The sequence below is a fragment of the Dermacentor andersoni genome, chromosome 5 (assembly GCF_023375885.2).
Source record: "Dermacentor andersoni chromosome 5, qqDerAnde1_hic_scaffold, whole genome shotgun sequence".
NCBI classification, from domain to species: domain Eukaryota; kingdom Metazoa; phylum Arthropoda; class Arachnida; order Ixodida; family Ixodidae; genus Dermacentor; species Dermacentor andersoni.
The window spans coordinates 68,114,039-68,126,872 of record NC_092818.1 but is presented as its reverse complement, the minus strand read 5'-3'; the positions used below and the strand labels follow the sequence as shown (position 1 = coordinate 68,126,872).

The window sequence follows — 12,834 nt, the reverse complement described above, 5'->3', positions numbered from 1 at the left end:
CGCATTACGTGTGCAATGCTCTAACCCCTGCTTTCCTTGGTGTCTTTGTTTGCTAGATTGTCATGATATGATTATTAAAAAAAGTGGGCCCCTCGGTTAACCCCCTTTCTTCTCGCTTTCACCTATAATGTTACATTAAAGATCCACGCTAGTTGACTGCTCTAAAATTAGGTTTTTCATTGTACCTAGTTTCACACTTCGTTAAAACAAAACATTTAGCTCCAGCCAACGTTTGCTTCTTCGCGAAAATTTAAAAACAGCGCTTACTTCACCAAAAAGCTTTTTTTTGTGTGTGAAAGACACTTCGGTGGGACCTCACAGCAATAGCCAACTAGTCCAATTTTTCCCAAGGGAACCAGTGATGGTCACTTTCGGATTCCATGATGCTTTGCGTGGAATGACTCAGCTGTATCGCACCCCCCCTCCCTCCCACTAACACGCAAGCCTTCCAGTGCGCTTGTGCCGAAGCAAGCCAGACTCAATGCAAATCGATAGTTTTCAAGCACGTTTGGCTTGACTTCCAACCTTTTATTCTCAATCACATATTTCTGCTCCGATCGCAGTCGGAAGGTTTATTGCAGGGTGACATTAACGAGGATCAAAACTGACCGTATGAGAGGGTCATTACGCTCTGTGGGATAAAGGACTGGAGCTGCTGCTTGAAAAACGTCACAAGTTTCTTCGTCTGCGTGTTATATACTTGGAGGGACACTGAATGCAAATATTAAGTCATCGGGTACTGTAAAAATATCAATTCAGAAACCTCGCAGTGGTCGTTTGGGACCCATAAAAGACTTAGTTTAGGAGAAAATTGCGCCTGATAGGCCCGCATACCTCTAGCGCAATTCAAATATCCCGCACGTGGTTAAGGAGTCGTCATGTCGCATACGTAATCAACGCCCTTTACTACCGTCGACGAAGAACATGGCGACCGCGAGACAACTCTATGTCATGTTTTTTTTTTTTTTTTTTTTTGCGCAAAACGCAATCGCACAGCCTTTTAGAAACGTAGTGCTGGAATCGCCGCTGCAGGTGCACGTGGTCAAGTGCCGTGGAGCGTTCGGGCATCCCGCGACATCACAGCGACGTGGAATTCTCTTCCACTTAAGTTTTTGTGAGTTTGGCGAGCCAACAAAACCAGCGCAGGACAACGCGATAACGAAGCCACTGAAGCGCGAACGTGCGGGCGATGCAGAGTCGAACGAATACAAAACCTTTCAACTGCCCACGTACTTGTCAAGGGTAACGTCGATTATGTTTTCTCGAAATCCAATACTACTGGACAAGTAGTATCTTTTTCGGTCTTCTAAAGCAGTGCAATGATCGTTTTTTTGCAAATGGTCGAGTACCAGTGACAGAATTTTAATGAGGAGAGCTTGCCTCATTAGTCTAGCATATTTTATTGTACCGGGCACTGAAACTGTGTTCCAGGTTTAGCGGAATCGCTCGCTTGCTAAAGCCCCGTTCGCGATGATATTGACGCCTTAGGCCTTATCGAGCATTATTCTATCCGTTCAGCTTGCCTTAATATTTGCCTTTAGTGCCCCTTTAAGCTCGCACAGTCACCGCCGCCCTTCGTATTTCCTTTCATTTCCCTCTATATAGCCGCAGTAGGCAAGTAGAAGCCAAGAACGCCCTATTTCACGGGAACCTTTCCACCTTCCCGTAAATAAATACTCCCCTTCTCTCTTTCTCCCACGTAATGAGAAAGCTGAAACCGAGCGCCCTCATGTGACCCGCTTAGGTCCAAGCAGTGACCGCACGTGTGAAACGTTCTCGCCACGACACCGGTACACCGCTGTCCTCGACTACAGGAAGCGCGTCCCGTCACGCCAACGAAACTCGTACACGCGGCGCTGGCGGAGGCGTCACGCGACACCTGAGACGCGCGAACCCTTCGAGCTCCCGCGCCGGAGCCCGGACCGCAGTCTGGCCGCTGGCTATCGGCCCGGGCCGAACCATGGTCTGCAGCGTGCTGATGTGGATCCTCCTTAGCGCTAGCGTTGGCCGAGTCCCTCGCGCCGCCGGACACGAGTTCAACGCCACCATAGTAAGCATCTTCCTCAACAGCTCAGAACTGGCGTTCGACACGGATGTCGTCATTCCGGCCATTGCGATGGCGGTCGACGGCGTGTCCAGGATGTACCCGCACATCAAGTTTGATCTCGTTGTGCGAAACAGCTCGAGGTGAGTGGATACCGCGAGGCTGAAGAATTCCACTTTGCATAAAGCTTTGCAAAGTCTTTAGAGAATCTATATGCCCGAATTTAGCACCGGCAGGAACGGAGTTAAACAAGACGCTAGAAGCGGCCTCAGCTTGTGTGCAACGGCAATTGTGTATGACATCTGAAACGCAACACCGGCGAAAGCACCGAAGTTATAAGCCGCATTATGATTGATTAGTACTGGGGAACGAAACCTCAACGAACTTTTATGAAGCTTTCGTGGTGGTCGCTGATGTATAACCCAATTCTACAGCAGGACCATTCACGTTGCCACATTGAGGGGTGCATTTATGGTGCCAGCGGTATCACATGTTGCCTTCCTCTTCCCTCCACCTGTAAACGCCACCTACTGTGTGCCCACAGTGTTCTCTCTCTCTCCCACTTCTCATCTTTCTATTCCCCTTTTCCATTACCAAAACTGTAGGGTAGGAAACCGGACGCTGCCCTAGTTTATCTCCCAGCATTGCCTCTTCTTGCTTCCTCTTTCTCGCTTTACTCGCACGTACGATGCATGTTATGTACAGCAGCGCTTAATTAGTTAGCGTCCCGACCAGCGTTGAATGCTTTGGTTAATGATTCGTGCAAGGTAGCCAACCGGAACTATATGATTAACCTCCGTGCCTTTCTATGCTTCATTTCTCTCTCCCCTGTTTGCTAATGGTGTTTAGAGCCACAAAGCAACACTGAGTATATGACAGAGACCAAGGGCTGCGGGTTCATTTTAACCGCCTGGGATTCTTTCATCTTCATGAGCCTGTTTTTCATGTCCACAGTAGAATGAAGGCCTCTACCTGCGATCTCCAATTACCCCTGTCCTGCGCCCAGCGATTCCAACTCGCGCCTGTGAATTTCCTAGTTTCATCACCCCACCTAGCTTTCTGCCATCCTCGACAGCGTTTCCCTGCTCTCGGCACCCATTCTGTAACTCTAATGGTCCACCGATTGTCCACGCATACGCATTACATGGCCCGTCCAGCTTCATTCTTTTTCCTTTAGTGTCAATTACAATATCGGCTATCCCGTTTGCTTTACCACGCACCAAAAGCAATGTTCACGAGAATTTGTTTCGCATTTTCGCTTCAATTGGAATGCGGCTGCCATGGTTGTAAATCGAACCGGTGACCGTCTGTCCTGCGCAGCGACTGTATTCACTGCGCAGTCGCAGCGTGTATTTGAGCTTTTTTCACCCGCAGTTCCAGTTGGACCAATAGTGCCGGAGATCTCATAACATCAAACACAATGAGCACCGGTTGCAATCACGCCGATGTCACGGGCAGTTTTGCAGAGCTATTTCTTTTCCGGTGACCCGCGACCTGATCCCCATCGGGTGATCAATGGAAGGCAAGGTACTCGGACTGCGGCTAAACTAGGGTACACTTTGATGCAGCCGTTCAGTATCGTCTCTTGACTCAGACTTCTGTAGAATTTCATCATAAAGTCGATTGTTTTCTTTGTGTTCATTATAATTGTTTTTTTAATGATATCTTGGTTTACTGCAGACGATATTCTTTACATTCCGCTTCTTAGATTCATGAGCGTAAGCTGGCTTTTCCTGATAGCGCGAAGATTAGTTCCCTAATTTTGATGGTTTTTCATACGTGCTTACGTGTTTGATTCATACCCTCCTCTGTCCGTGATTTTAGCGTGTGGTAGTTTGCGTGTGGCCAACAGTTATTTACCAAATTTGCTTTGTGACGCCAAACTGAAGAATAAGGATATCCCGAAGGAACAAAAAACATATTTATTATAAACGCACATTTCATTCATGTAAAGCAAAGTTTTACTGAAACATTTGATTAAATCGAATACAAGAAATGGCGATGCACACAACTGTGTTTGTTTTCAACCAATTCAAAGCTTCGTTCCTCTCTTCTTTTGTTGTGGTCCCGTCGGTTAGCGTTGTTTTTTTTTCAATTTGATCAATAACCAACTCGCCCCCGGTTTCCGAAAGGGGATGCTCAAGTTAGCGCAACAGGTTGGCAAACGACGCCCAAACTGATTGCTTCACGAATAAGGCTCGGAACACCGCCTACTGTGACAAACTATTATATATAGTGCAGGTTTACCGCCTATTTGTGTGAAGAGACGTTGGCCTAGCATTAACGCAGTACGCTAATCAGAAGTACCACACCTACAGACGAGCACTGCGGGCGTGCCGAATTCAGTCTCACTGGGCTTCGCCGCAAGTGTGCTTAGCAAACTACCTTGCGTGGTGAGTGTTGTAGTCCTGAGAGCGCAGGAACGTTCCTCGCCGGTTTGAACGTGCGGGGCAGCAAAGCTTTGTGAAGCATCAGAGGGTGGCGTGCATTTCGCAAACCCTTCAGCTTTGCAAAGAGGGTCTTCGTGGATTACGGCAGAAACCAACGCAGCCACCCGTGTCATTTGATATAAGCTGTGACACGAGGCCTTCTTGAAAGTTTAGAGATGCACATTAATATGAGAGTCGTGTTGGAGCCGGAACGCGGGCCTTCCTACTGGTCTATAACTTTGGAATAAGTTGCGGCCCACGTTGAACGTGATACGCGTTTTGCCGGTCGCTCAAGCACGGTTGTGCCACATAGCAACGACGATATCCAGAGCGCTCTCCATACGTCTCGTCATAAAACAGTGAGCTTCTTCGACCTTTGATGCGCCTTCTCACTGGCGCCAGCCAGCAGGCAGACTAGTCTAGCTCTTCCCAGTACATCTCTAGAACAAAAGAAAACAACACAAAAAAACGCTCGCTGACTTGGGAAACGGGCTAGTGCAGTGCCTGCAGGAGTGGTCCACTGGGGAATGTTATGCGTCCTTGAAGTAGAACACCCTAAAGGCACACACATTTAAATTAATATACATTAAACTTTAGGGATTTGCCTGCCGAAGCCATCTTATGATTATGAGGCACGCAGTACTGGAAGACACCAGGGATAGGGGGGGGGGGGGGGGGGGTCGGGTTTTCTGTAAGAGTCCACGTAGTGAACATGTCTATTTTGTCTGCTGCTGAAGTGCTGATTGGTTGGAATGCCTGCCTCCTTCTGACACGTACTGCAGTTGAGCCAGTATGGAACTTCAGCAGCAGACGACGTGGACATGTTCACTAGGTGACTCTCACAGGATATCCCCCCCCCCAAAAAAAATTTAATTTTGACCATTTGGGATCCTTTAAGGGGCACCCCATACCCATTACATGGTCGTTTTTGCATTTCGCCCTTATCAAAATTAGATTCCGTGCCCTTGGGCGTAGTAGCGCAGGGCCAAATAAACTACGTCACCACAGCGGGTAAGATACATATTTACAGTATGCAATATAAAAGTATACCCGCCTTAGTTTAGCAAAACTGCGTTCTCAGAAGATGTCATATATATGACACGTACAATCTCCGTAGCACATAGCTTAATGGAGAAGTTGTTGCATAGACTCACGGAAGGAGGAAGGCACTTATGTATTACCCGCACCAGACGTCAGAGAAGATGGCCAAGAAACTGTCAACCATTGTCGCAATATCCACTCACAGCAATGTCGCGACGGATCTATTTACTCCGTACAGCAGCTCTAATAACAGCAAGATTATTCTGTCGTCATTGTTCAGTAGTATTACTGCGAAAGCAGTTCGAAGCTCGAAACTATATGTTTGCTGGCCCCGTATTCTGACCGTCCTTTAGAGCACTGTCAAGTGGTTGTCGCCATTAAGCGCCCTTCTCATCCTCAGCCTCGCGCTTGCATCAGGGTAAAGAAAAATTAAACTCTTCCCATGACCGCCACTGAGATTCGAGCTTATACCTCTGCACAAACTGAAGAGTTTGAAGTGTTAACTATTGTGGTATTGCAAGGCTTTACCTCTTGGTAAGGCCAGTGATGTTCGGCGCACCACAGTCGTCGCTGCGATGGCGGCTTCGCATGTATTTTAAACGCTATAGCGCGCCTTACTATGCAAGACAAAAATACTGTTTTGCGCATTCCCAGGAAGTTTCTAGTGATAAAGTGGTGGTGTGCGTCCTTTGCGACAGTCTGTTGCTGTCGTAGTAATTGAATTCAAGCCCGAATGGATGAACAATAAGCCAGGACCTTAGAGTGTTAGCCAACGCCAATTCTGGTCGTGGTAGAAGGGCCCTCTCTTCCTCTGTTTCTTGAGGTTTGATGTTCTTATACTGCTCAGTAGGTTATGAATCGGAATGGCGTTCAATATTGTTATGGAAGGATGAAAGAGTAGAAAGGAAGAAGATTGTGAGACGCTGGCTCCTGCGTGTTGTTGCTTGTCAGCCATCTTAGCTACATTGACTCTGCTTTTGTACATCTATTGTAAATACAGTCAGTCTATACTCCCAACATTCCCGTAACATATTAGTGGGAGGTGCTGGGTACCACCGTTACAAACGACGCTCCGCAGTGGACGTCGTATCACAATCCCCATCATGAATGACAGTGAGCCCGCGGTATCAACGTCGTTGCCGCCTCCAATGTCACCTTCACCAGCTACGTTGCTGTCCCCTTCGGTTGTGGTTGTACAACCCAAGGATCCCCGAACTTTCTGTGGGACCAATGGCACCGACATTGAAGTGTGGGTGGCTACGCATGAACGCGTGAGTGGAATCAACAGATGGGCCCCTACGCTTATGCTAGCTAAGCTATTGTTTTCCCTAAGAGACACGGCAAAGATGTGGTACGAAAACCATGAAGATGAGCTAGCCAGCTTGGGCTAATGCAAAGAGAAGTTAACAGAGTGGTTTGGCAAACCAGCCGGCCGTAAAAGTGTCGCAATGCAGGAACTGGCCTCTTGAGCTAAATCCCCCACGGAGCCCTGTCTCATTCATCCAAGACGTGTTGGCGCTTTGTCGTAAAGCCGATCACGACATGACAGAAGCTGAGAAGGTCGGGCACGTGCTGAAGGGAACTGCTGACGACGCCTTTAATCTGCTCATGCGCAAAAGCTCCTCGACAGTTCATGCTATCATCGAAGAGTGCCGACAATTCGAGCAGGCCAAAAAGCTGACGCGTCCTGCAACCATTCACCAGACTTCTCAATACTTCTGCAACGTCGACCTGTGAAGATCAGCCCGCACAGCAGCATGCGTCATCATGCGAGGACGTGGTGCCAATCCTGTGACGTGAACTGGATACGAAGGCTGCCGTAGCTTTCTGTTCGCGTAGCCCTGATGCTAGCCCTCTTTAGTTCCCCTCGTACAAGCCATCGTTCACCAGGAGCTCGAAAACATTGGTCTACATTCTGTCTGTGCTGTCGCGAATCCCAGAGCCAACGAACTCCCTTGTATTATTTTCGCTCCACCCCGGCGCTTCTCCGCGTTATCGCAACCCGACTGAGTGGAGAACCGCAGACAACAGGCCGATATGTTTCCCCCGTTACCGCATTGGTGATGTCGCCATATACTGTCGCAACTCGTGGCCCTCAGCACCTCGCACGCCGACCAACCTGAGCCGTTTTAATGGAAATGCCCGCAATGTTTCGCCCATCGCCGAGTCTAAAAGCGTCGACAACTCTCCTAGGAACACATGGTACAGTAGCTCACAATCGCCGCGCGGACACCAGTTTCGTTCACCGTAAACACGTCGCCTTTCGTCCCATGTGGCTTTCGTCCGCACCCTTTCGGAAAACTAAAAAATGCCGCCATCGGAGGTGGTGCTGCATTGCCTACTACTGGAGCCAATTCTCTGTCTGCGCCCACAAAGAGAAGTGTAATTGAGGTTAAAATAGGCGGCTTACCTGTTCAAGCATTCGTCGACACTCGAGAACACGTATCTGTGATGAGTGCTAGCCTACGCAGGCGTTTAAAAAAGGACTTCACCCCAGCAGCTGCACAAGTGCTTCGTGTGGCCGACGGCGGCGTGCTGGTTGATCTTGTAATGTGTACTGCGCGTTTATGTATAGCCAGCCGCCCTACTTGTGTTCCCTTTGCTGTGATTGAACACAACCTTCATGTCGTTATCCTTGGATTGGACTTTTTATACAATCATTCGGCTCTCATCGATTGCGCAACCGGCGTTCTACAGTTGGAACTGCTTCAATTCGCCGATGCTCCGAGCACCGCCCCACCACACTTGTGCTTGATTCAAGATGTGCGTCTGTCACCCGAGGAAGTCACTTACGTCGCTTTAACCACACAGCCACAAGTTCCATACAGTGAATATGTGCTTCGCCCCATCGTTGACGTGCTTTTGAACCGGAACGTTGCTGTTCCGCATACGCTGCTCACGATTACTAATAACGACGTCGTTCTGCCGCTTCCGAATTTCAGCCTCTGCCCTGAAGTGCTTCCGGCAGGCATGTTCTTGGCCAGTGTTTCTAGTACTTCCGAATTTGACATTGAGAGTCTGAATGCCGAGAGTGGTTTATTAGTGCCCATCGCAGGTCACAGCTCTGGTTCCTTAGCGGATGGCTTCGCGAAGATGATTGCGCCTGGCCTCACCTCTGCACAGGCTACGGATATACGTTCCCTGCTGGAATACAGAGACATTTTTTTATTTTGGCGACAGGCCTTTAGGCCAAACATCTGCTGTTGAGCACCGTATAAACACTGGAGACACGAATCCTATTCGTCGGCGTCCCTATCGTGTATCCCATGCTGAGCGTAGAGTAATCCAATCAGAAGTGGACAAAATGCTCCACAAAAGGGTCATCGAACCATCAGCCAGCCCTTGGGCTTCGCCTGTCGTCCTTGTGCAAAAAAAAGGTACCTGACATTTTTGCGTTCATTATCGCTGCTTAAACAGGATCACGCGAAAATACGTCTACCCACTAGTACCCAATGATGACGCCTTGGACTACTTGCACGGGGCTAAATACTCCTTGTCCATTGATCTCCGATCCGGCACATGGCCGATTTCAGTTGATGAAATGGACCTTGGAAAGACGGCATTTATCACACCGGGTGGTTTATACCAGTTCAAAATCATGCCGTTTGGCCTATGCAATGCTCCTGTGACATCTGAACGTAAGATGGACTTTCTTCTGCAAAGCTACAAATGCACCACCTGTCTTTGTTATCTTGACGACATTATTGTTTTTTTTTTTCACATTGAGCAGCCACCTTACCCGACTCGCTGCAATTCTCCCGGTCTTCCGAAAAGCCGGCCTCCAACTGAACTCCACGAAATGTTAATTCAGGCGCCGTCAGATTACTGTGTTGGGCCACCTCGTTGACGCATCCGCTATACAACCAGATACAAAAAAAGTTCGCGCTGTTCGCAGTTTCCCTGTGCCACGTTGTGCGCTGCTTTGTCAGCCTGTGACAGATCTCCTAAAGAACACGCCATTCTCATGGGGCCCGGAGTGGGCTCGCGCGTTTGCCGCTCTCATAGAGTTTCTGACCACCCCTCCCATATTTGCCCGCTTTGATCCAACTGCACCGACCGAAGTCCACACTGACGCAAGCGGCCACGGCATCGGTGCTTTGGTCGGTAAAAAACAGAATGGTACTGAGTGCGTGATAGCTTACGCCAGCCGCCAGCTGTCACTTCGCGAGAGAAATTACTCCATCACCGAGAGGGAGTGCTTGGCTTTAGTTTGGGCTGTCGCCAAGTTGCAGCCATATTCGTACGTCCGCACGCTTTCGGTCGTTACAGACCACCACGCCCTCTGCTGGCTGTCTTCCCTCCGGGACCCGACAGGACGGCTTGGTCGCTGGGCTTTGCGGCTGCAAGAATTTTAATGTATTATCGACTACAAGTCTGGACGTCTGCACAGTGACGCTGACTGCCTCTCCCGTCACCCCGTGGATCCTCCTGATCCTGTTGTGCATGATCCGGTGACCTGCGCGATGGATTTTAGTGACATGACCAACATGTGCGTTGAATAACAGCGCGACGAATCCTTACAGCCCATCATTGCCGGAGTGCAAGCTGGCAGCACCGACTGCACGTGCCGCATGTTCGTGCTGCACGACGGCGTCCTCAACCGCCGCAATGTCTACACTGACGGCCCGGAGTTGCTCCTTGCCCTTCCTCGTCGTTTGCGATACGTCGCTCTCGAACAACACTATGTACCAATGGCGGGACACCTTGAAGTTTCGCGTACATACGATCGCGTACGACGCCGGTACTTCTCGCCGGGTCTCTACCGCTCTGTGCATCGTTGTCTCTCAACTTGCGAATGGTGTCAGCGCCGGAAGAAACCTTCCCTACCACCTGTCGGACGACTCCATCCAATTGAAGTTCCCTCTGAACCTTTCTTTTGCGTAAGCCTTGATCTGCTTGGCCCTTTTCCGACGACGACTAGAGGGAATAAGTGGATCGCCGTCGCTACTGATTACACGACACGCTCCGCGATAACAAAGGCGTCGCCGACTAGCAGACGTCGCCGATTTTCTCCTCCACGACGTCATTCTCCACCACGGTGCACTTCGACAGTTACTTATAGACCACGGCCGCTCGTTCTTGTCTCGAGTTATCGAAGACCTCCTCCGCTCTTGTGCCACTGAGCACAAGCTGTCCACTGCCTACCACCCACGAACGAACGGTCTTACAGAAAGTCGCAACTGAACACTCACAGAAATGCTGTCGGTGTACGTCTCCAACGATTGCTGTCGGTGTACGTCTCCAACCGCGGCTATAGACGCCACGCTGGCCTACGTGATATTCATGTATATCTCGTGCCTACGTGACACCGCAGGATATTCATCCTTTTATGTTTTGTACGATCGCCACACAACATTGCCGTTTGACACCATCGTACGGTCTGTGCCACGTGTTACGCCTGAGTACGCTCGTGTAGGCATCGATCGTGCTCACATGACTCATGAAGTCACCCGATCTCGTTTATTAGCCTCGCAGCATATGCAAAAAGAGCGTTAAGACCTGTTTCATCGCGATGTTAAGTTTGTCCCAGGCGCTTCGGTGCTCCTTTGGTCTCTATGTCGTCGGGTTGGTCCCTCCCAGAAGCTTCTCTCTCGCGGCACAGGGCCTTCTCAAGTCCTACGTCAAGTTAACAACATCAATTACGAGATCTCGCCGTTAGAGTTTGATCCATCCTCAAGTCCGACGCCTGTTGACATCGTGCACGTTTCACAGCTGAAGCCATACTTCGCTCGCAGTTGTTCACCTAGCATGCTCCGAGACGCCGCTTCAGCACCCGGGGGTCGTGTTACGGAAGGATAAAAAGAGAAAAGAAGAGGAAGATCTCGAAACGCTGGATGCTGCGTGTTGTCGCTGGTCAGCCATCTTAACCATATTGACTCTGCTTGTATATATATTGTAAATACAGTATGTCTGCACTCTCGACATCCCCGTAACATAGGGCTAGGAACGGAACCCCCGATCTCTCACTCAGCAGCAGAATAGCATAGCCACCGAGGTTGCCCAAGAAAGTCGCGTGTAATGGTAACATATGCTGGTATAGCTGGTCCTATAGCGTTCGTAGTAGCGCCTGTTAACTTGACACCGCGGGTGACGACGGTGTTCCGCAGGTCGTGTATGGAACACCGCGCCGGAGCGCTGGCGGCAGAGGTGTACTACACCCAGGGAGCGACCGCGTTCGTCGGTCCCGGATGCAGCGCTGCCCTGGACCACGTGGGCCGCATGGCCGCCTTCTGGAACGTGGCCGCGTACACGGCGGGGGGCCTGGACGACACGTTCATGCGTAAGTCCATCTACTCGACGCTGACACGACTCAGTTTCTCGCTGGACCGCATCGGCGCCTTCGTAATCGCCATCCTGCGCGAGTTCGACTGGCACCACATCGCCCTGTTCGTGGACGAGACCAGCCTCCAGGACATGCTCACCATGAAGAGGTAAGTGACGTAGCCGTGGAATTTTCCTCAGTCACCTATTCGACCCTGTTGAGTTTTTTTTTTTCTTTCTTTAGAGCGCGGCTCTGAGGTGCCAGTTCCTGCGTTGAGCGTCGGCGTGCCTCGGCGTCGTTCCTCGGCGTAACCGAGCGAACGAGCACAGCGAAAGATGAGAGCGAACACGGAGCGGTGCGGGAGATGAAAGGAGGGAGCGCGAGGAGGAGAGTAGAGGAGAAAGCTACAGTGAAAACATGAGGTGGAAATTGTAGGAGGAGAGTATAAAGAAAGGGTGAGGAGGAAAGCAGAGTGCCACACGACAATACGAAATGGCGCCATAGTATTCTTAATCTGATTGTACGCGCTACGCGAATTGTGCAGTACGTTCTGGAAGCCACGCCATTGGACTACAACCTTCGACGAGTCCTGTAAAAAAAGCCGATGCGCTTGACCAGCATATCAGATTTTCGATGATCGCTGACTCCGCTCGCCGCTATCGCTGTGCTTGAGTGTTACTTGTTTCGCGACGCTTCACTTCATTTGCAACGTGTCGCACGAGAAATTGTCCGCGCCACCCAATATATCGCGAATTGAAAAGCCTATAGAACTATGCTCAATTTTTGCATTAGGGAGTACCGCAATTGTCGGTAAATTTGCTGTAGAATAAACGCAATTTCGATTTACAATAGAGCGAGCCGCAAGTTGAAGAAAATGATTGCATTCCTCCCCCACCCATTATACCGACTCATGTAAGGTTTCAAGAATGATAAGAATTGGGCGGTCAAGGCATAAGCCCCAGTTTGTAGGCGAGATGAAACAACGTGAGGAGCAGAGAGCTGTGACCGCGCATTTTAGGTAGAGAAATTTGGGTCACAAATATTCCCTCAGCCAATGA

General features: G+C 49.9%; 1 protein-coding gene across 1 annotated transcript; it reads left to right on the top strand.

Moving 5' to 3' along the window:
• Nucleotides 1-11,325: 11,325 nt before the first annotated feature.
• Nucleotides 11,326-12,463, top strand: LOC129384991 (receptor-type guanylate cyclase gcy-23-like). The gene has a single exon (XM_055070780.2). It carries the CDS (start codon nt 11,533-11,535, stop codon nt 11,947-11,949), a length of 417 nt encoding a protein of 138 aa, XP_054926755.1. The 5' UTR covers nt 11,326-11,532; the 3' UTR covers nt 11,950-12,463.
• Nucleotides 12,464-12,834: the final 371 nt, after the last annotated feature.